At 42.0% G+C, this 24,625-nt stretch overlaps 2 protein-coding genes across 3 annotated transcripts; both read left to right on the forward strand.

Moving 5' to 3' along the window:
- Window positions 1-901: 901 nt before the first annotated feature.
- On the forward strand, window positions 902-12,038 carry LOC146386968 (nuclear receptor subfamily 1 group D member 1-like). The gene is made up of 8 exons (XM_084928234.1): window positions 902-1,715; window positions 7,334-7,645; window positions 7,755-7,843; window positions 7,962-8,106; window positions 9,494-10,059; window positions 10,153-10,338; window positions 10,432-10,642; window positions 10,744-12,038. Exons 1-8 carry the CDS (start codon window positions 1,697-1,699, stop codon window positions 10,938-10,940), a joined length of 1,725 nt encoding a protein of 574 aa, XP_084784360.1. The 5' UTR covers window positions 902-1,696; the 3' UTR covers window positions 10,941-12,038.
- A 7,091-nt stretch (window positions 12,039-19,129) lies between these two features.
- On the forward strand, window positions 19,130-23,812 carry faim2b (Fas apoptotic inhibitory molecule 2b). 2 transcript variants are annotated; one of them, XM_084928235.1, is made up of 12 exons: window positions 19,130-19,396; window positions 19,840-19,888; window positions 20,150-20,217; window positions 20,318-20,382; window positions 20,499-20,552; window positions 20,658-20,708; window positions 21,864-21,903; window positions 22,007-22,044; window positions 22,126-22,213; window positions 22,299-22,394; window positions 22,599-22,652; window positions 22,766-23,812. In XM_084928235.1, the coding sequence occupies exons 1-12, from the start codon at window positions 19,382-19,384 to the stop codon at window positions 22,913-22,915; spliced, it is 768 nt and encodes a 255-aa protein (XP_084784361.1). In that variant the 5' UTR covers window positions 19,130-19,381; the 3' UTR covers window positions 22,916-23,812. The 2 variants fall into 2 exon arrangements, with proteins under 2 accessions (XP_084784361.1, XP_084784362.1); XM_084928236.1 differs by having other exon boundaries at window positions 19,843-19,888.
- The last annotated feature ends 813 nt before the right edge of the window (window positions 23,813-24,625 follow it).

Consider the following 24,625-nt stretch of genomic DNA (forward strand, 5'->3'; position numbering starts at 1 on the left):
TAATTTCACTACAATTATATAATTTCAGTGTATTTCACCTGCAATTGCAATGTAACTATATTAACCCAAAAAATTCTTAAGTAAAATTACTTATGAACTTTTTTAAATACTTAGAGTATATTTTGTCTAGTTTTTATGTAAAATACTTGAAGTTACACCCTACTTATAATTGCTTGCAGTATGAATTTGAATTGCTATCCCCCTTGTCTACCTGTAAGTAAAATTAGGCACGCACTTCTTAACATTACTTACAATATAATTATTTCTTCTTTCCTGTAAAATACCTAAAAGTTACACCCTACTTCAAATAGCTTGCAGTATAATTACTTCGTCTTTCTTTCCTTTAAAAGTTACTTGGATACTTAATGAACTGTCAGCCCTTGTTCTAATGTATAGACCTGTAAAGTAAAATTACTTGTGCACTACTTAAACTTGCAATATATATACTGGTTTCTTGTAAAATACCTGAAAATTCCATACTACGTAACACTGCGTACAATATAAATACTTCTTTCCTGTAAAATACTTGAAGTTACACCCTTGTTTTAGTGGATCTTCTTGTAAGTATTAGTGGCTAAATATAACTGTATCATAATTTCAAGACTGAGAATCCGTTTAATTCTCAAAGAATTACACAGTGACATCTTAATTTTCTACACTGCACCACCAAATCCCGGAACCAAATCCCGGAACCAAATCCTTGTGTGTGCGGCAACCTCGGCAAAAACAAATTTGAGTCTCATCCTGAGGTCTGAAGACGACGCCCGAGTGAGACCTCTTCTCCTCTTTCGCCGTCTCTCCCTCGCTTCACCCTCTTATCGCTTAGCCCAGGCAGCTCATTAGCATAAAATGTGTGTCAGTAGGGCAGCGCGAGCTCACATGCAACGCGCACATGCTGCAGAGCTTTAACCAGCATTCCAGTGTCGAACGAGCCCGATGTGCCGTCTCCACGCGGGGCTCTCGGCCAATGAGAAAGTGAGAAAGAGTAAAGAAGAGTGGGGGGTGTGGAGGGAGGAGTGGGGGTGAAATGTTGTCAGAGAGCGTGACACAGAGAGGGAGGAAGAGAAAAGAGAGAGAGAGAGAGAGACATCCCTGATGCACACCAACAAACAGGAGGGACACACAAAAGGAGAGCAGGGAGGGAAGAAAAAAAATGGTCACATTTCTCAAGCACCTGAAAACGTGCTGGTTATTTTCGGACGCGTGTTGCTTATTGATGAGTGTGGGAGTGTTTAAACTACTTCCACTGTGATCATGTTTTCATGGTGACTGTACATGGCAAGCAGCTGAACGCGTTGGGACCACTGTAATTCAGAGAACACCCTTTTACACAGAGATCCGTCTGACATCACACAGTGTACAGACAGAGAGTCGAGCTTCCCCGTGCGTCTGTTCACCTCGGGAGAACATCGGGATCAATAAGAGACCTGATCTGAATTGCTTTTAAATAGTTTCTTTATTACTTTTGTTATTTCTTCTTCTTTATTTGGGCTGGCCGGGTTTTCTCAGGAACCCCAATGCCCTGTGCACGCTGCTTTTGGTCTGAGCTTTGGGATACACTCTACATGACCTGGCAGTTCATGACTCTTTCACCTGTGTCAACAAAACTCCTCGGTGACAAGAAGTGGCAGTCAGTTCAGCAGTAAACGTCTACTGTAATACGGAACAAACGAACAACACCGATCGACTGGGAACCATGGAAAACAGTCCTGGTGGTAAGTAAGCTTTAAATTGTGTGGTCGGTGCTGAAAGCTGCTGGCAAGCAGCGCTGTCAGGTTTACTTTGAGGGTAATGGTGCAGGTGAGCACAGATGCCAGTGAGCTGCATTAGATCAAATATTGCTAATATTTAAGCAATATATAACGTTTTACTGCCATTTAATTATTATAATTTTTATTTTTTTTAATTGTCTGTTTGAGTCATGTCAGATCACTGCAGTTATTGGACATGTCTGATGCTTTGGGATTTGTATCCAGTTTAATTGCATCTTATGCTCCTTCTATATGAATGTGTGATATCCAGAAAACTATTTAAGATATAGGCAGTTGGAGTTTCTGTGCACTGTACTCTTGCCTATGACTGTAATTCAGCTGTGCAATCTCTGGCGTGTTGCCAGGTGCTTCTGGGCTGCGCAAGTCTGAGGATTTTGAGTGAGTGAGCTGAGCTCGGAGAGGGAAGTCCTCTCCTCCAGTCTTTGCGGCGGACTTCCGATTCTCTGCATGTAAACAAACTCACGTGAAGCGCGACCCTGAACGCCCTCTGACCGGGCACGTTGTCATCCCACAGCCTTCCACACGTTTGGTCGCCCCACCATTAGAGGCTTATCTGCAGACAGATAAGGAACAATAACGTGCTGACCCACCCGCGTTGCGTGTGCGTTTTTTTGGATCTTAAAGTTCTTGCTCCCAAAACCACTTCTGGATGTTTTCATCCAATGGGAGGTTGTCAACTAACAAACATGTGATTCATTAGAAGTTTGCTGGTCACAATCGTGGCACTTTCCCCCAAACACAAGTGAGGAGGCGATGTCAGGGAGGAGTCACGCCCACTGCTCCACAAACATGAAATCTGTGCCAAATTCTCCTTCCACACTGGCTCCAAGAGCCGCGCTTGGAGTAAACATGTAGTTCTGCCAGCCCCTGAATCACGATCTAAATGTAGCGAGAGCTGATGATGAATGAACAGATCATATCTGACTCATGAAATCGATAAGAGTTAAACCGCCTCCTATTTACTCCGTGGCTCACTGGCTGAGAGCGCCATTGTTATAGGCGAACAGATAGATAAAAAGCAATAAAGCAGTGACGCTCTATTGATATAACGCTTTAAACCATTACAGCAACTTCACGCTGCACCTAGATCTCACGATATAATTTAAATCTAAACATCACGGGCATAGGTCCTTGGTCGACTGTGGCCATGGCCGTGCACCCTGGGTAAAAAACAACACATAAAAAAAAAACCGTTCGTGATGTTGCGAATCATGCACCTGATTTTTAATACGCAGCCACCCCGCCTCGAGCTGACAGCACGTGTACACAGCCTCAGTATCCACGTGCCGCGCATGATTCCAAGTACACTGCTCCTCTCACGGTTGTTCCTCTCTGTCGCGCGCGCTGTGCGCGCGCTCAGCTCACACGGGGATTCCTCTTTATTCGTTGGTAGATTGGTCAGTGGGTCAGAGGGGTTTAACCAGCCTTCTGTCTCATATTAGTTACTATAGCTGATTTGAAATGTTCATTAGTAATTAAAAGGAGCGTCCTTTTTTGGGGGGTAGCCTATCACAGGACGTGGGATGTGAAAGAACATATTAACCTACATTTGCCAGCATCAACTAGTTTTTTGGGTGACGAGGCCAAGCCGTTTCAATTACACTCTGGTATTTCTATTTGGGCGGTGTAATGGAACAAAATAACATGATAAATACCAGACTGAAGTCATTATCATAGGGGCACTGAGCAGTTGTCACATGAACTAAGGCTAACCTTCACAATGTTGTCAATGAAATGATAAAAAGGTCACTTCAACATGGACTGTTGATTGTTTTTCTTTTCATTCAGAATAAATAAAGTTGTTTAGATTGGTGCTTTGATGGCATGTTGTTGGTAATAACAGCACATAAACCCTTTCTGCAATAGAAAGACCAAAGCATGTGAAAGGTTATTTATTTCTAAGGGTTACAGTTAAATCAGATGACACAATAAAACCTGTTCTGACTTCCTTTCACATTGTTTCAATATTATATGGATATTTATTTTAAAGCTGTCTCTATCAATAGTACCTAGTCAACCTTTCTGGATGATTTTCAGTCCATCCATCCATTTTCTTCAGCTTATCCAATTCAGGGTCATGGTTGGGTTGGAGCCTGTCCCACCTGTCACACGGAGGGAGGTGAGAGGTGGGGTACAGCCTGCACAGGTTGCCATTCTATAGCAATTCTAACACTCAGAGACAGATAACCATTCATGTTCACAAAATCAGTAAACCTAGACTCTCCAGTTAACCTGACGTACATGTCTTCGCATGGTGGGAGGGAGCTGCAGCACATGTGAGAACCCAAGCAGGCAAGAGGTGAAAATGCAAACTCCACACAGAAAGGCCACAGCTGGCCGGTGGATTCAAACCCAGGGCCTTCTTGCTGTGAGGCAACCATGGCACCACCATGCTGCCCATATTCAGTTTCACAGCAGTCAAATGGAAGATGAGTACTTTAATAAGTGTTCATCGTGTAATTGGGATATAATGTCATGGTATCAACCCGCTTCAGGGTGCCGTGACGTGTTCAACCTCACTCCTTTCAACTGAAAAAGATTGTGGGTGCAGTAGTTGAATGACTAAGCTAATCAGTAGCAGTAAGAATCTGCAATAGGAATCGTTAATGGTATGACTCTGTGATGAGAATGAATGCAGAGAAACACTGCAGCTGTTCATGACCAGCTCTCATGAACCCTGTAGTCTTCGTGGAGTTTTCCTCTCCTTGATCTCAAAGCGTGATTATTGACCAACTTACAAAAAAATGCAACATGTTTAAGCAGAACAATGCATATGTTGGGCACTAGCAGGAAAATGAAACCAGATTCATTGTGTTAGATTAAAAAGAAACCCCCCCCCACAAAGATTTCACATTTCACATTAAAAGCCTCTGAGAATAAATGCTTTTTTCTAGGCTACATTTGCATTGCTCAGCCCCGAGGATCTACATGTAATCCTTTGAACTTGAGAACTCCTTAAACAAAGTTCAAATTGGGTCAGCCTCTTCCATTATGTTAATTAAAAAAAAATCTTCTCAAGTGCTTCTAATGTGAAAAAAAACTGCCCGCTGTTCCTTCTAAGAACTATCCTCCATGACAAACGCTTCATAAATGAGCAGATGACACGAAGCCAGTAGTTGCACGTGGAGGGAGGCTTACTGCCCATGCACAGAGGTAAACGTTCACATGACAGAGGACAGTCAAGTTGCAGATGGAGCATGATTTCCACATTTCCTACAGGCGTCCGTGCATGCCCAGGGGGAGGGAACACACGAGATGGGAAGTCAGAGAGGACTGGCAAAAAAAAGAAAAAAAAAAGGAGGCGGTTGTATTGTTTATTCCGTAGTTCTTGTGGCTCTATGTGTATCCGCAAGTCACATGTTGTAACCTGTGCCTGAGCACAGCGGGGGTGACATTCCCAGAGCTCATTCCGTAGCCCAGTCAAGCCATATTCCAGGAAATCGTTACAAGCATTCAGAATATGGAATGTTTTTCTACTCGACGAGCGGGGCGGGGTTGTGACTTCTGAGCGTAGAAAGTGGGTGTGGAAGAGCCAGTGTGTCTGCAGCGTGTCACCCTGCCCTCCGCAGGTGAGCCACATGCCCAGAAAACTACCTCTCTCACACATCATGCAGAAAAACTTAACAAGCAACATTTGTGTGCGCAGGGAAGTAACCGCCTGCCCAGAGCTGCCACCCCACACACGTCCACACACACATACACGCATACCCTGTTGGAGCAGTCAGTGTTGACACGTGTAAGCGGTGGAATTAAGGAGGCACTTAGAGCTAAACAGCAATCCAGCACGTGTTTTCTCAAGAAGAGAAAGCAAAAGAGACAGGGCACACTTTTCTCAAATGATTCCAGGTCCTTGAGAGGAAATGTGCACAGAATTACAGAGCAGACATTCTAATTATATTTACACCGCTTTGGATAATACTGCCACACACAGAGCAGGCATTTTTGACTTTGACTACATTAACCTGTTGGGTGGTATATTCACAGACCCGATACATTACATGTAGCTTGATACTGACCCACAAGGTATGATCACAATCATAATGTGAGAATATCTGATGCAGTTTCTGGGTGAAGAATTGTGCGTGCAGGAAATGTTACAGTTGGCAGGTCTTCTCGGATACTTGACACAGTGATCTGATAAAAAATGAACAAGTGGTTCAAACTGTGAGCTAAATACAGGGGGGGTGTACCAAAGTAAGCCTAAATCCATAAATTCTTTAAATTATTTGAAGAGATAATCACTCACTTATATTACCATAAATTAAAACAATTATGGTAGCTTTAAAGGTAGGGAAGATTGCTTGGTGGGTTTTTCCTCCCTCTAGCCTGATTCATCTGAACACACACACACACAAAAAGCACAATGTCAGCCTTTGAAATTGTGTTAAAGTGTGAAAACAGTGACCGGCAACAACGTGACTGTTGCCCTCTGCGCAGTTTCTAGTGACTCAGTGGAATTCATTAACTTGTTCCGTTCCCCGCTTGCTCTCCTCCGTATCTCTAGCCACAGCATTAAAAGCCTTCTCCACTCCAAACGTGATCTGCCCTAGCGCTTGTTATGGCACTGCTGCTGTTGTTGTCTATACACGGGACTGCGCAAAGAGCCTTGTGAGCCAGGCGGGAACTGTGTCAAGAGTCCATGTGAGCTCCTGGTCAGGTGGCTGGCGGATAGATGGGTCTGCAGGCCCGGAGCCGGAAAGGGGAGGGAGGAAAGGAGGAGGATCAGAGAAAAAGGGAGGGGGGAAAGGCAGAGGGAGCGTAGAAAGGACTCAGTTCTGAAAGCAAGCATGCAGGGAGCTGGCTGGCTCAGCCTGCACGTGAGGGGCAGTCTTTCATCTTGCGGGGAGGAACACTGTCTGCAAAGGAAAGGGCGGGGGTGGTGGTGGTGACGGAGGGGTTTGGGTGTTGTGTTTAGAGGTAATAGGGCATTTCCAACTTGATCTGATATCCAGAAACAAAGGCCTGTTTGTGAACTCTCTGTGGCTCTCATTGTGAACATACAGTGACTTACTGTCATAATATGATATGATATGATGTATTTAATGGTGTTCCCTATTCCAGAAGGTTTGGTGTGTGTGATGTGATATATCATAGGCTATTTTATTAGTTTATGATCGTTTATGACAGTTGAGAGATGAAGATCTTTAACTAGATTGCATGCTGTGTCTATTTCAGTTACTACCTCTCCTATTTTTCCATCACGCATCAGTAAAAGCATTGTCAAGCAGGTTACTTGAAGGTATGATTCAGCATGACTTGGGCATTTTTTCCCTTATCTCATTCTTATCAGATTAAAAACTGAAAAGACTGCACAAAAATATCCAGGTCAGAGTTGTTGTTCCTCAAGCTGTCACTTTTCTTTCTTTCTTTTTTTTTTCTTCTCTTTTCTAAATTGTTCATCAGATCAAATTTCTGTTGTCCCAACAAGGTCAGGGTTTTGTGTCTGTGTTTACAAAAGTCTGCCAAGTAAGCTCAGATGAAAGCAGATGATTGCTCAGCACTTCAACTCTCTACTAGTTTGTGCCTGTGCACTGAGTTTTGGACCCTCTGTGCTCTTTCAGGTGGTGTTATCTTGTACGCTGGCTCGTCTGGAAGTGCCAGTCCGAGTCCTGGCAGCCCGTCAAGTGGATACCAGACCCAGTCGCCCTCCTCCCACTCGCAGCCTTCATCCCCGGAGGGTGTCTCCTTTCAGGAGATCGGAGCCCTGAAGCAAAGAGGGGAGCCAGGGGGAGGAACACCTTCCCCGAAAATGGTCTTTCAGTTTCCCGAAGTTAACAGTGCTCCAGCTGCGCAAATTACGACGGTGTCATCACCGACCTACAACCATCCCACCGTTGCCAAAAGGCCTTGTGGCTTCACTGGCACGTTCACCAGTAAGTACCTGCTCGCCACCCTCCTCCCTGTTCTCCTCCTTCCTTGGCCATCAGCAGTTTTTCATTGTGTTTCTTCACCTGACAACCGTTGTGACTTCCTCTTTCACAGAAACCGGAGGTATGGTGCTTCTGTGTAAGGTGTGCGGGGACATCGCATCTGGGTTCCATTATGGCGTGCATGCCTGCGAGGGCTGCAAGGTGAGACCAAAGAAAGGTTATATTATGTCACGTCTTTCCTTTTCATTGTGTACAAAAAAACACAATGACACAAAAGACACCCTTCACAGCCTCTATTCTTCCTACCCTCCTTCCGCAGGGTTTCTTCAGGCGCAGCATTCAGCAGAATATCCACTACAAGATGTGTGTGAAGAATGAAAACTGTCTCATCATGCGCATGAACCGTAACCGGTGCCAGCACTGTCGCTTCAAGAAGTGTCTCTCCGTGGGCATGTCCAGAGATGGTGAGAGATCATGTCATTGCATGAAGATATTTAGACATAAGTAAATTCTGATGGATTTATTCCCACCAGTATTTTACACTGGCTTAAACAGTGAATCGTTTTAATCCGCTTTGTACAAGATGCGAAAACAAAGTCCAAATTCATTTCTGTCACAGCTTACAACAAAGGCATAATCCCACTGTCAAAGCCACTTGCCTTACTCCTCATCAAAAAGTTGAATTTTCTACTCATCTCCTTTCCACTATTTCCTCCTCTTGTCTTTGTCCTCCTCTGCCTCCCTTTCTCCTTGCGCTGCTCTCTGATTAATGGCAAGAGGAGCTGGAGAGTCCCAGTAGTCATCAGTCATGTAGAAACTGTGAAAAATACTAGTTTATTTTAGGAAACTGGGGCACAAAGTTGTTGATTACCCTTCCCGTTCGCAGTCACGTACGCTCTTTCCCGACACGGGCATTTCAAATCATTTGAGATTTAATGTTATTCTGTCCAGTTAATCACAAAAACATACACTGCTTAAATTTGAATATTAAACATATGATTGCAGGTAATCAGCTTTTGTGTGTTATTTTCACCTTCAGGAGTTAAATCTCCAGGGGAAGAAGGCTAAACTAGGTGATAATAAATCACGTTTTTTTTTCTTTCTGGTGCAAACATTTTTAGCTGACCCCCCCGAAAAAGCCAGAAGCGAGAAATCAACTGCTAATTCATCAGATTTGAAACATTTATATTTTGTGAATAAGCACACAAAACACCGTAAATGAAAAATACGATAATAACAACATAATGTTCATGGGAAAAGTAGCTCCACCCACTTTCTGGTTTTCGGCTGATGTCTGCGACTCGCCAGCATAAAATTGATTTTTGATCAGCCGCCTTCGACCCTTTGTCTTTTCGGCTCTCTCACCTGCCTTTCCGTACCTCTGACCTTTCCACTCATCACCCACTGTGTCACTCTGCTGATGACACCACGTTTGGTGGTATTGACCCAGTGACCTACTTCTAGAGGAAAAAAAGAGAGAGCCTGCGCTTCACTGAAAGGCAGAAAGAGAAAGACTCGTGGGGGAGGAGGAGGTGGTGTAGCATACAGTGTACTATAAATAGGACTGTCAGTGGAGGTAGGGCATCGAGGTGGGGGGAAGGGAGGAATGTAAAGGCTGAAGAGGAGGATGAAAAGATGGAGGCTTCTGGGTCTGTAGTATGGTGTAACAGCTGTGATGGAGAAAGAATAGTCAGAGACAGATGAGAGATCTTGGGATTAGTAATACATTTAGATTAGAGTTTGAGAGTCACATGTAGGATATTTGTTTGAATGTGAACATTTTACACATACAAGTGTCAGTGCTGTAAGATGCTAACAGAGATGCTCGTTTCTGTCTGCTTTTGTCCTCAGCTGTGCGTTTTGGGCGTATTCCCAAGCGGGAGAAGCAGAGGCTTTTGGATGAGATGCAGAGCTACATGAACAGTCTCAATGAATCGGCTTCCATGGAAATGGAGGTGTCACCTCCTCCCGACGCTCCGTGCAGTCCACAGAACCAGACGAGTGAAGGAGCCGGCTCCATAATGCAGTCTTACCACGGTAATGAGAAACCACTCAAGATGGCTGCTGGCAACGGCAACCTTGGCGCTTCCTCTTTCCAGAACAGCGCGGCGCAGGAGCCTGCCCTGTTGCACACGACTGCCCAGATGCAGCACACAGTTCAGGTGGAGCAGGCGAACCTGACAGCTAACTACCACGTCCCCCCAAACTTCCCCGTCTCACCTACTGGCAGCAAAGGCACCACCAACGCAAACGTCGACAACGCCAAGTACACGTTCTCCTCCAATCAGAACCAGTGTCCTGTCAGCGGTAACATGTCGTCTCAGGGCTACGCAACCAATCAGAACAGTTTCCCAGCCAGAGAGTCCTCAAACCAAAACCAGTGTCCCTGGAAGCTGAACGGAGGAGCCAAGGTTCTGGTGAGTCTCCCTCTCCTTTTGACTCTATGAAAGCCTTTTTAAATTCCAGTCAATAAAATGCCCATAATGCTTCTCTTTCTCTGTCTTCTGCAGGCATGCCCACTCAATTCATGTCCTGTGGCTCCGGCCAGTCGCTCCAGTCAGGAGGTGTGGGAGTCTTTCTCCCAGTGCTTCACCCCTGCTGTTAAAGAAGTGGTGGAGTTTGCAAAGAGCATCCCAGGCTTCCAGACTCTCAGCCAGCATGATCAGGTCATGCTGCTCAAATCTGGTACTTTCCAGGTATGCCTCTTTGAATACGATTTGTGTCTTTGGGGCTTTTCTTTTTACGTTTCTTTTTCCCTCGATGCTGAACTGCTCTTGTTTTGCTGACAGGTTCTTATGGTGAGGTTCTGCTCACTGTTTGACCCCAAAGAGAGGACGGTGACCTTCCTCAACGGACAGACATACTCACTGGCATCCTTGAGAGCCCTTGGTATGGGCTCATTATTGGATTCCATGTTTGATTTCAGTGAGAAGCTAGGATCTTTGGGTCTGGAACCAGATGAGATGGCACTTTTTATGGCTGTCGTGCTCGTATCTGCTGGTAAGAGTCACGCAGCTATGTGCATACAAGCTCATACTTCTCACACAAACACATTTCTTATGTCTAATGCTACTTTGTTTCCTCCTTTTTTCTTTTTTTAGATCGCTCTGGTATAGTGGAGGTTGGCGCAGTAGAGCAATTGCAGGAGAATCTAATAAAAGCTCTGCGTTCACTCATCACCAGTCGCCGCCCAGACGACAGCACGCTCTTCCCAAAGTTGCTGCTTCGTCTGCCGGACCTGCGCACCCTGAATAACCAACACTCTGACAAGCTTTTAGCTTTCCGCATAGACCCTTGAGTTCAGACAGCTTAATGGGGTAACTGCCTTTGGGAACCGCCTTACTCCATATGCAGGCCTGGCTTGCTACTTTCCCTACATCGCTGCATGATGGACGGCAATTTTGAGAGATCTCCCAGGTCTGATGTTCCAAGAGAGCCGGGGAAATATGAGTGAAGAACGCAGGCAGAGCAGAAGATGTTGGAAGCTGATGAACATAAACCGATCTGTGCTCCAGTTGCTTCCAATTGGACTGCTAGAAAACTGTTAAAACTGTAGAGTTCTTCCTTGAGTTTTTCAAGACAAAATCAAACCACCGTCGCTTCTCCCTCTTGGAGTTTGTTTTTGATGTAAAGACCAAAAAAAGAAGGGCGAGCCCGTTGATCCTCACCAGACTTTTTTTTTGTTATCTCACAAAGCTAACGGAAAGGAATCACATACTTTTTTGCCCAGAAGGGGAAAAAAAAGGACAGACATTCACCAATAATGATCTCTTACTGTAAATTCCTGCCACAAATGTAAAGGCACTTTTCATACATTGAGAAACCTCTGAAATCAATAAATATATATAATATATATATATATATATATAGCAATAGAAATGTTTAATACAGTTTGTGTTTGCCCTGTTGAAATGACATAAGCTATTTTCACATCATGTTATCATGTGAGGAATCTTTATAGAAAAAAAATCACCCATTTGTGATTGAGAGATGTATACCATTTTTACGAAAATGAGACTGAGGTGCAATGTATTTGTACGCGGTGATCAGGGAGAAATTATTGGTCATTTTAGACCATGTCTGATGGCTTATATGATAAGATGTTCTGTTGTAAATTTTGTACAGGGCGGTTATTCTCGGTTTGTACCGGCGTTTGTTTGCAGATTCTTGGATATGTAAATGAAATTAGTATGGAGATTATTGTATGATGTCACACATGATTGATTTCTCTACAGGACGCAGCGTCTGAACGATGTGCTCCGAGTATAAACTTTTTATTTGAATATATAGCGTTGAAATAAATGTATTGTCAACGGACAGCATCGGCCTGTGAATATTTTGTAAATGTTTTATGGTTACGCCATAGATTACCATTATTAAATAATGTTATATAGCATCTTCTCCTTGTTCTCATCTCTTTTCATTTTCCTCCTTAATGCGATGCCGAGACATACCATACAGCCGTAGCCTAGCAACAGATGCAATGAGCCAATCGTGCTTCACGTCTGAGAGCCACTGGGGGCTTTTATAATAACAAGAAACACCACTTGATTTTTGAGTGTGTGTGATAACAAGTGAATGTAATTCCAAAGACTTATGGGAATACTAGGTGTTGTTCTTTGCTGAGAGAACACAGCGACCTTTTGTAGAGACGAGATGATAAGCAAACTGAAAGAGATAAACTGGATTCTGGTGAAGGATGAATGCAAATGTAGGACTAACAAGGCAGTTGGATCAAAATGTTCTTCATGAGTAAAGTCTTGTTACCAGACACGAGGAGAAATCATATTGATATAAACATTTAGGAGCAAGTTGCATAAACTGCAGCTCTGCCTTTAATAAGGCTCCATAATGTGCTCAGTTACTGGCATTGCTTGTTTTAAAAGGAAATGATTTAGACAAGTGCGTCACACCCAGAATCATGCATCACAATAGCACAGCTTCAATTATATTTCTAGGTCTGACAGGCTTTTGACTGACTCGTGTATTTTCGAAACAAACATACTAAAGAGGCTGTCACTGCTTATAAGATTATAGCAGTCACAGATCCAACAGTAGTTCCACATTAGGTGAAAAAAATTAGCAATAGTACACATTTTCCTCGGTGCCAAAAAATGAAAAATGAGTACGAACCAGAAGCTGACATCTATTTATCTACGAACGCACCTGCACTTTTACTGTCATTGATCCATCAGAAAGAAATACTGGAAGTCTGCAACGGGGAGAGCCTATAGTCCCTAGGGGTGCTTTGTTCCAGTCATGCCCATAAATCATGTTGGTCTACGCCTGCCGCCTACTGGACAGCACGGTAACGGCAGGAGCACGTTTTAGCCTCCCACTAGATGTGTTACAAGTTGTAACACATCTGTCATATGATAATCGTACAAAAATACTGAATGGGCTACAAGACCATCACCAAAAAGCTCGGTGAGAAGGTGACAACTGTTGGTGTGGTTATTTGGAAATGGAAGAAATATAAATTCCCCCTTCAATCCCCCTCAGTCTGAAGCTCCATTCAAGATCTGGGGTGAGGATGATCAAGAGAAAAGTGGTGCATCAGCCCAAAGGAGGAACGAGGACCTTGCTAAAAATCGGAAAGCAGCTGGGACTACAGTCACCAAGAATACCATTTGTAACACTACATTTTAATGCATTCAAATCCTGCAGCGTCCGCCAGGTCCCCTCAAGAAGTACAGATCCGTCTTAAGAAAATATAGCGGTCAGATGAAACCAAAATCAAGTTCAACACCATCCCCACAGTCAAGCATGAAGGTGGAAACATTATGCTTTGGGACTGTTTTTCTGCTAAGGGTACAGGATGACTTCACTGCATTATGGAGTCAATAGACTTTAAAATCTTGGACAAGAACTTCCCTCCTTCAGCCTGAACATTGAACATGGGTCATGATGAGTCTTTACAGTTACAGCCAAGGCAACAAAGTCTCAAAAGAAGAAGACGAAGGATAAGAAGTGGCCTAGCTGATCTCCAGACCTCTGGAGGTCAGTCTGTTATAACGCTGGACACTGGGGATAGCTCAGGATGATTCTCATTAGGCTAATGTAACTGCTTTATATAAGAATAACCAGCGTGTTCACAGCCATAGCTAGCAGTATAGTCACAATAAGTCATAGCCACCAGATTACCCATAGGCAAAGCAAAATGACTGCCCTAGAAACAACAGTTTAGGGGGGGAAACAGTTAAGGGAAAAAAGTTTTACCTTTGGTAAATCATCTGCAAGGTTTTGGTCACATAATCTTCTCCCGAAGGCTGAAAGTGCTCCTCCATCATACTTTCATTTTTACCAGGCAGATTAATCAACTTGAATGTGGGCTGTTGTTTTCCTTTCCTTTTTCACTTTGTTATTATGTAACAGAATTAAAGGGCCCACAGAAACCCTTCCACCTACAACTTCACAAAATTATGACTTTAGTCTGCTGATAAAGTCGGTGCTTCCTAATCATACTTAGTGAACCCTGCAGGAAAACCGTATTTTCGTTTTACTTCCTTACTGTCAATTTCAATTTACAAACATCTCTGCAAGCAGTAATCACAGCCGAGATTTCCTTTTAAATGTTCCCAGTTGTTTCAGTAATAGCAAATCATGCAAGGCCAACAACATTAAGTCTGGAGGTTTAGGTTGAGCCTAGACTAGACTACATCCTCTCACATCACGATTTGAAACTAACGGAACATACTGTCTTACCCCTCTCTCTCTCTTTCTGGTTGACTTTTCTCTGGGGAATAAAAACAGAAAGCTTGTAAAAGTCTGGTATTTACTTTGTCAGTGATGCAGGTCTGGCCGCCACATGGGACATATTTCCCTTGGCTTCTTTCGCCATCTAGTGGTCACAGGAAACTTTGACGTTAGAATTAGTATGGAGTGAATCTGGGATTGTTGCCCCCAAGCGGCCGACAGACTGTCCTCTGTTGTGTCTTTGTAAACGACCATCTCTCTGTCTCTCTCTTTTCTTTTAGCATTGTGTTATTGTGCTCTGCTTTAGGGAATAGCAAAATCAGAACAGTTTTATTATCATGATTTTTTTCCCCGAACATTTATGACATTACAATGCAAAAAAATATGAAACAAATTCATCACCATCAATCATCCTTGGCTGCTGTCAAACAAGCTCCATCACTCTTAATACATATAGTATATAGTGTACCTCCAACCTTTCTATTATTATATGTTTTCAAATGCTCCAGCTACCCATCTCACAGGCCCACCTTCGGACTGATGGCACTCCCTTTCACTTACAAACTGCCTAGAAGAATCTGCCTTGCTCTTATAATACTAGACTGAATCCAACTTCTTTTCTTTTCATTTTTTTCTTTGTTTTATTTTTGTTGTTGTTCCTGCCTGCTAATGTAGCAATCAGAATTATTGTCTGACGGCCAAAAAAAAAATGCCAAACAGATTTACTTTCTCAAGTGGACCATTTGCTATAATGAATGCATGGATGGTCTCCTTCATAGTCATTTTTTATCAGAACTTTATTAGGATTTTATGAGTTGTTACAATCACAACGGGCAAGACTGAGTGATTGAAAGGAAAAATAGTAAAGAAAGAGAAGTTGGGGAGAAAGTTCACAGAAGGACAGGGAGAGAAAAATAGTAAAGAGGAGGGAGAGAGAGAACATCTGCTTCAACACCTGCTGAAGGAAGACGCAGAAACAAAACAACAAAAACACAGCAGAGAAACCATGGTAACAAGCAACATATGTTTAAGTAACAGCAAACAATAAATGTTACCTAACAGCACACAGTACTACTAACAGAAGATGTGTTCATAGGCAGCAGCCGACCAAGATAGTGTGTGTCTGAGTACCTGTTTGTACACCTTTGTGCACACCTGTGAGTGTCAATGCGCTTGTGTTCAAGGTTTCTTCATTTAAGTGTCTGATTGTGTGTGTGTGTGTGGGGAACCAGGGCCACAGACATTCAGAGGCCCCCCAGAGCACAAGAGCCCCAGGAGGACCACCACAGTGACAATTGTGGACCCCAACCAGAGAAGATGAGAGGAGAGCCCCTGGAGAGGGGTCACCCAGCAGCCACAGTGTAGAAGCCCAAGGGGGCCGTGGCGACTGGCCCGCAGGCTCACCACACAGCTGGCTGCGCCAGAGCAGACCGAGCTCCGGGCCCAGGGACCCAAGACCTGTGGCAACCCCCCAGCATGTGTCCGACAGAGTCAGGAGGGCCAGGCTCCACCGAGCAGCTGCCGGAGTGAGCCAGTACACACCTGAGAACTCAGCCCCAGACACTGAGTACCACCAATGTACCAATGCACTGGCGGGTGGGTGGGGGTGGGGGTCTGAGATGTTCTGAGAGAGGCGGAGACCTGACCTGACACATAGACACAGACACAAACATGCATTCTCACCCTCACACTTTCCGAACATGAAGACACACTCACGGTCCCCATAAACACACTATATTCCCTGGTGCCGGCACCTACACCCCCAGAGGGGCAATCACCAGACAAGATGGTCCGCTTTCCTCTAGGGTGGAGACAACAGACCGCCTTTGTCCACACAGCAGCAGAGCAGCCCACCAGCCTGCATGTGTTTGCCATCACCTGTCCAGTTTGACTCGTCTCCCAAAACAAACAATCAGAATTTCATAAATCTTTCCCCAGAACTCACCTTATCACATGACCATAAACATGAATTCAATTTCGTTGTTTAAACTTGCATCTCCAACAGTTTGGAGTAGGCCTTGGCGCAAGTCTCAAGAGTCTGGAGGGAGTCCAATAAAACAGATGCGTAATCTGAAACTGAATAACACATGTCCTGACAAAACAAGTTTTACCTTAATGTGACATGACACACTGCTTTGCATAGGTCTTCATTTACCCCCAACTACTTTTGCTAAGAAAATGGGAAGGTGATGCTGTCATATATTGAAACAAATGCAGAAACGCATGGACATTTAGTATATAAGACAAAAACAGAGTTAGCAAAGTACTAATGAGCTCGAAAGTCAGTATTTTAGGTCCGTTTTTATTCACAATTTATTCACACAGCCTGAATTCTCTTAGACAAGCTTTCTAAAACAGGTAGTCTTCAGGAATAATTCCGTGGGCTTCTTGGAGAACATTTAAAGCTCTTCTTTAGATGTTTTCTGCTTTCTGTTGTCACAGTCTGGCTGGGGCAGACTGTATGTGTTTGCAAAAGAGGACTCAAACGCAGACCAAAAACTGAACGTGGCATGGATTTAACAAAAAACAAGCCGTTTATTGAGGCTAGCAAAGAGGGTACAAACAAAAGGGCATTGGTGAAACTAAACAATAACCTAAACTGGATGAACTAAAACTAAACATGAAAAAACCTTAAACATGGTGAACTGACATAGATACCTGAAGTTGTGACATGGATGAGCAGACGACCTGACAAAGAATGACTGAGAGCACACGGACTAAATACACACAGGAGGATAATGAGGGAAGTGGGAACACATGGAGAAACAGCTGACACATGAACATAACGACGTCACAGTGGAAGAGTAAAACTAAACACGATGAACACAGGAACACCAGACCTCTTCAAAATAAAACAGGAAACATACTGACTGAACTCTAGACATGTAAACTTAACAGCAACTGGGGAGACGGAACATAGGAACCTGAAACATGGTACAAAAACGTCACAGTAGACACAACATGGAACACAGGGAAGCCATGTTACAAAGCCAAAGAACTAAACCTATGATAACCATAACTGAGACCTAAGGAAACAAGAAACAGTACAACAAAGGACTCAAAACATAACCCATAATATAAAAACACAAGATCTCTTCAAAATAAAATAGGAAACATAATGAGACGCAGACATGACAACCAGAACTTGACAACGTAAGACACAGACATGAAACACATGAAGAGCAGGGGAGCCTTAACATGGGTTGGAAACACAAGGGGGAACTAATAAGCAAATGAACATAGGAGACCTAATGAGCTTAAACATTCTATAAACATCAAAATGAACTAAAACTCAAAACACTGGGTCATAAGACCCAGGATCGTGACATCTGTTCTCTGTCAAGACGAACAGAACAGAAGTGGCCTGGTCAAAGTCCCGACTCAAACCTGATAGAAATGCTTTGGTAAGACCTTGAACACCTCGTTCATGCTTGAAAAAGATTTAATGTTGCTGAAATAAAACAGTTCTGCAAAGAAGAGTTCTTACTGCCACATGTCTTAATAACAAACAGTTATTAGGTTTAGGGAGAAATTACTTTTTCCACACAGGGTCAGGCTGGTTTGGATAATTTTTTAAAAATGAAATCATCATTGAAAAAGTGCACGTTATATTTACTAGGGTTAATTTTGTCTGGCTCCTTATTGATCTTGAAGGAGAGGTCAGAGGTCAAATGTGACATGATATCTTAAATCTTTAAATAGCACTTTCTATATGTTGACAACACACTTCTAAGCATAATACTTTCTAAGCTATGAGGCTTTTTGTCAATTTTCAACCAATAAATCATTAAGTTGACCTTGGCAACGTTGGTGTAAGACAGATTTTAATGGATTGTCAAAATGACCTATGACCTAAAATGACTTATTTTTATGAATATCTGTATTCATTTAAAGTGTACACATTCAGGGACTTGTTGTTGAAACATTTTCTAGATCCTGCATGATTTTCTCCTTATGGGAGACAAAGTAATCTCATCCTACCGACTGACGATGTTTAGTTTGTGGCTGGAAACAAACTTCCAGTTGTGCATTTGAGAAAATATTGAATATTAATATAAACATTTTAATAAAGTATAAATGATTACCCACACAACTGTGCTTATTAAAGAGGGGAACAGTACAATACATCTGAGTAAAAGCAGATTAGAGGTGATCACTTGCCGGTAAATCTCAGTGTATTCTCCATAATGTTCTTAGCTCCATGCTAATTAGTGCTGTGTGTCTGTTACTAAAGCAGTGTCTTACATAAAAACATGATGTCATTAGTTTACCCAACCTGTTTGCTAAAAATAAGCAAACAAAGAAAAGCTACTTCCAACTGTACCCTGTACTTTTACACCCACGCAGACAAAGATGTCACCAGACTGATGGACCCACATTAATGCAATTGATTGGTAGTTCTTGATGGGTATAAAATATCTGAATTTTCCAATAAATCTGTAAATAAGTGTTTTTTAAAAATACATTTTTCTGTCATATCAACATTGCTGCACTGTTGCCTTTGTATTTTTTTATACCTCAAAATGGATTAAAACAATAATGTAATATCATCTGTAGTTCAGACATGTAAATCCCTCTGCTTGCTTTGCACTATTATGAGTAATTGACCCTGAATACTGTTCAGAACAATTTCCCCCCCCCCCCGTTAAGCAACAGCAGTGGCACACTCTGGTGGGATCTGAGGGTTTTGGGCCTACCTGGACGTTGCTAGAACGACCTCTTTAGGGCTGGGATAGGGGTGGTGTGGGATCAGGGTTAGAGGGAGATTAACTACATGGCAGCCTATAAAGCTCCAGTGTAATCCGCACACTGCAGACAACATCAGAGCAACAACTACTGCGCAAACAACCTTTTTTTTCCCCCACTCACAACAGCTTTTGGAGCCACAGAAGCGACATCGAACGAAAGAAGAAGCCTAGGAACTGTACATATTTGGGATTTAACAGCTTCACATCATTAAACAAACAAACAAACCCATTTCACCAAGGATTTCAGAAGAGTGTTCCTTCATCAGAACCATAAAGGCGAAAAAAGGGAAAAAACATGAAAAAGGGGAAGGTATGTTTTCATCTTTCCTGATTTAAAATAAAGCTGTAACAAAATGCCTTCATTAAAGTGACAGATTTGTTTACATATGAGACGTGTTTTAGTGAAAGATTGTTAGAATTATTAATTTTTTTTTAGAGGTATGCTCTAAAAAAGCTTACAAACTCGATCTAAATCCAACAAGATCAGAGAAACAGTTTAACAGTATGTCTATGAACATACATACATACATACAGTTTATGTATATAATCCTTTGAGTTAATCAAACATGGGGGCTTTTATAGTCAGATCTGCAATGAAAAGTGAAAAGTATCTCCTGTACTATTTTGTTTTTTATTTAAATGTGCATATAAAGCAAAAAGGATGTAGAATAGCTGGCACATGTGTCTAACACTGTACTGTGGCTGTAAACGCAGTTATTGTTCATTCATATACTAATTATGATTGCGTACCAGCAGGTGAGCAATGACAATGAGCCTCCCAGCTATCAAGAGGCAACAGCAGGTGAGTAAAGTATCCTGCTGGTTGCAGATATGCGAACACTGGCTGTTCTCTAGTTTAGACCTGTAGCAGTCAAAGCTGTGTGGTAACAAGTGAAATGGTGTGAATGAAAAATAATGTTAGTTTTTTAAATTAATGCAAATAATAATCTTTTCATGACATTGCACTTAGTTATTAAAAATGATGTAGGTAATCAGAGCAATGCTACAATGTGATGTCATGAAGTTCCGCTTTGAAACGCCTCCACCCTGCCTCTTTTTTCAGGCTATGCTGAGATGGAGGCCCAGTTCGCCTGGGATGATAAGACCATCCGGCGGACTTTCATCAGGAAGGTACTGGAAGCAAAATAAACCCCAAACAAAATCCCATGAAAACATAAATGAATAAAAGGAAATGCCACATCACTCTGACACAGCGTTTGTCCACCTGCAGGTCTACGCCATTCTCATGGTTCAGCTGTTTGTGACCGTGGGCGTTGTTGGTCTCTTCACATTTTGGTAAGTACGTCTGTATTTATTTGATCAACTTTACTGTCATTTTCTAAAAAAGCTTTTTCTACTTTATTCTATGAAGCGCCAGTTTACTTTCTTTTTGGTTGCTGTTTTGATTTCAGTGAACCAGTGAGGTTTTTTATTCAGACTCATCCTGGCTTGTACTCGGCATCCTAGTAAGTAAAAAAACAAAACAAAAACAACACAGATGAAAACTCATATTACACTCACATAAATTTCATGTACATTTTGAAATTGTCTCTGATCTTTTTTTCTTTTAGTCTCATGTTTTTTGCCACCTACATTGCACTGTCCTGCTGTGGGGACCTGAGGTAAACCGTCTTTGTAGAAATAAACAGCACAAAATGTCATTGTTACGCTGATGACCTGCAGCTTTATGATCCTTTAACCATTGGAAATTGTACTGAAGTCTCTAAACTAGAATGTTGTTTATCTGCAATTAAGGGCTGGTTATCGGATAATTTCTTGCTCCTAAATACTGATAAGACAGAGCTGATGGTCATTGGGCCACACAAATTTCAGCACCTGTCCCAAAATTTCATCTTGAAAATTGATGACAGTGCCATAAATTGCAGGAACAAGGTAAAAAACTTGGGTGTGTGGTTCGACATGGTGCTCTCCTTTGAATCTCATGTAAAACAGATAACAAAGACCGCCTTTTATTATTTGAGGAACATCGCCAGAATCAGACAAGTTTTGTCAAGCGACACTGCAGAGGTTCTTGTCCATGCATTTGTGTCTTCCCCTATTGATTATTGCAATGCTCTTCTTTCTGGCCTACCAAAGAAAAGCTTTAGAGGTCTACAGATGGTGCAAAATGCAGCTGCTCGCATTTTAACAAGAACTGGGAAATTTGAGCACATTGCCCCTGTTCTGAGATCTCTGCATTGGCTACCTTGTCAGGTTCGAGCAGATTTTAAGGTCCTGCTGCTCACCTACAAGGCTTTAAACGGATTGGCACCTACATACCTCTCCGACCTTTTACATCTTTATGTTCCATCTCGTGCTCTACAATTTCAGGACTCTGGCCTTCTAAAGGTTCCTAGAGCCAGAAAAAAGACAATTGGAGAGCGTGCTTTTATTTTTCATGCCCCGTTTCTGTGGAACAACCTCCCTCAAGATATTCGGCAGGCATGCTCTGTGGAGGTTTTTAAACCTAAGTTGAAGACACATTTGTTCACCTTATCCTATATGTCTTAATTCTATGGCTTTTAGTTTTTAAATTTGTATTGTTTTTAACTTGTATTGTGTCTCTTACCTGTATTGCTATGTATCGCTTTTATTTTATTTATCCCTTTAGTTGTACAGCACTTTGTTTGAAAGCGCTTTATAAATAAAGTTATTATTATTATTATTATTATTAAAAATTCAAGAAACAACTGAAAAGATGCTCTTTTGCAAAAACTCTATAAAATGTGTCTCTGTGTGCATAAATAACAAATCTACTGTCTTTTCTGTCGAAACAGGAGGCAGTTTCCTTGGAATATAATTCTTTTAGTTCTCTTTGTGAGTAACATGCAGTGTAAAATACAAACCTTATACAATAATAAAGCCTGCCGTCACTCAGCCTCTATCCTAATAAGCTATTTTTATCAACTTTTCCCTACAGACTCTGAGCATGGCCTTCATGATGGGATTTCTGTCAAGGTAAATACACCTGCGGATGTAAGAACCATCCGTGTCTTTTCAAGCTGAAAGAGAAAATGTATATGTTTGTGCTTCCTCCAGCTTTTACAACACCAAGTCGGTGGTGCTGTGCCTGGGAATCACAGCTCTGGTGTGTCTTTCTGTCACCATCTTCAGCTTCCAGAGCAAGGTGCGAACTGCTTCAAACTAGAACTTCAAACTGCTTTGAACAAAACAAAACACAATAAAAGACACATCTTCTTCCTCTCTTGCAGATTGATGTCACCTCTTGTCAGGGAGTCCTGTTTTCTTTGTGTATGGTCATGCTCATCTGTGCCATCGCCATCTCCGTTGTCGTCCCTTTTGGATACGTGAGTTTAAACACGTACATCCTTCCAGAAGGAAACCAAATTAGCTGCAATTAATGAGTTAAACAAAAGTAGTTTGGTTAATGCGTCAGGTACTGCATTAATGGAAGAAGGATTAGCCTCAGATAATCTTGCACTGTGTCTTGCTTAAATTAGCATCCCTGCTAGCCTTCTTAAAAGTGTTTTGTAATGCATTTTATCTCACAGGTACCTTGGTTACATGCCACCTATGCTGTAATAGGAGCCATCCTCTTTACTCTGGTGAGAATCACACAGCCTACCCCCCCTCTTAGCTTCCAGCTAAGTTTTCAAATGATTACCTCGTACTCACCTGCTCTGCTTGTTTTCTCTATTTGTGCCTTTCTCTGCCACAGTTCTTGGCGTTCGACACTCAGATGCTCTTAGGAAACAAGCGCTACGCCATCAGTCCAGAGGAATACATCTTTGCCACGCTCAGCCTCTACCTGGACATTATCTACCTTTTCAGCTTCCTGTTACAGCTCACGGGACAAGGCCGGGAGTGAAGCCTGTTTTACACGTTTCTCCTGCATACTAAAGATGTTTATCAGCTGAACCATTTGAACACTTGACTTGGATTTACCTCTCGACAGAACGACATGACTTCAAGGCTCATTGCAGCAACCTGTTTGCTCTTTCTTTAAGTGATGTGTTATCGATCTAACCTTTGTTTAACCTTCAAGTCTCTTCAGTTCATAATCTTCTTATCAGTGGAGACCCTGAAATCCCATCTTGAAATCCCATAGACTACACCGTCCAACTACTGCTAGGTGTTAGCTTGGGAATCTATAAGTGTGTGTGTGTTTTAAGTGCCATTTTGGACTCTTAAGTGGATAAAAGCAGGTACAGAGTTGGATGCATCACTCTGTTTATTCAGTCTTGAGCCAATAATGGGGTTGAGTTTGTTTTAATCATTTGTTTCACATCCAATATGTAGATGCACTTTTATACTTTATTTTTATTCATTTCATTATATATGATAGGTGTAGTGTATTATCAGTATGTACTGTATGTGTGTAAGCTCAGACTGGGCATTGGTATTTTGGAGGCAGCAGCTACTGTATGAGTCAACAGACTTTAAGATATAAAGAAAGCAAACAGCAAAACCACAAAGGGAAAATGTAGAGTAAGTCAGAGTAAGAGAGTACATTTGGCTGTTAGAGATCTATTTACACTGGTGTTGAGAATTTACCGTGGCCTTTCAGCTGTTACAGAAAATAGTTTTAGATTAATAAGTTATTAACGGGAACGCTGGAAACTGTGTAATGAATAAAAAACATTAGACATTTCTTTGCAAAGAACGCGGGCTATGGACTTGTAAGTGGTAATGTAATTAAAGTAACACATGAAACCTATCAAGTGTGTTAACTTTAATGTTACAGAATTAAACAATAATAACATTTCTTTGTATTGTATGTTTCTACAGAGCAAACTACACAATGCTTGTGGGGTTTGGAGTTGTGTGTACACTGACCAGTATTAGATACACCAAGCTAATGGCACAGATTCAACAAGGTGGAGGAAACATTCCTCAGAGATTTTAGTTCAAACTGGCATCAATGGTCTCTGATCAGTGGTTGTTCATCAATGGTCATAACATGCATATTAATGATCAAGAAACTGACCTTACAGCCCATTTTTCGTCAGTGGTGCTAGTTTCAGTCATTGTGTAAAGGTTGGGGAAACCTGCAGTCAGCTGAGCCTGAAGAAGTGACTTGGACTGAGTGAGCTGGTGACTATTCAGGCCATCTGAGTACAGTGAACTTATTGTCATTTGAGATGATCTGTGCTTCGTGGCATACTGCACTAACCCTCTTGGATCTCCATCAAGATTGGCACACTGCTCATAAAGAGATGGAAATGGAAATTGCTACCCTATTAAAACTTTTTTAAAACTTTTTCCATGTGTCAGAACATCAGCAGGTTGACTCGACCATATCTACGTTCCTAAATGCACTGAGTTGTTGCCATGTTATTGGTTAAGTACTTATTTAAGCAGGTGGACTTTAGCTTCCTGCAAAAACTAATTCAATTTAAAGATTAAGAAAATAAGACTAATGATACTGCAAGATCAGCTGTCCATAATATGTAATATACACCCCTAATTTAGCAATAATTAAACAGCCAATAATAGATCACTCACAAAAACATTGAAACAAGACTTTTATTAAAAAAGAAAACTGACATATTCAAATTCAAAGAGAAAACCAAGAAAG

The sequence above is a fragment of the Perissodus microlepis genome, chromosome 5, assembly GCF_051167445.1.
Source record: "Perissodus microlepis isolate ML-2025 ecotype Zambia chromosome 5, ASM5116744v1, whole genome shotgun sequence".
NCBI classification, from domain to species: Eukaryota; Metazoa; Chordata; class Actinopteri; order Cichliformes; family Cichlidae; genus Perissodus; species Perissodus microlepis.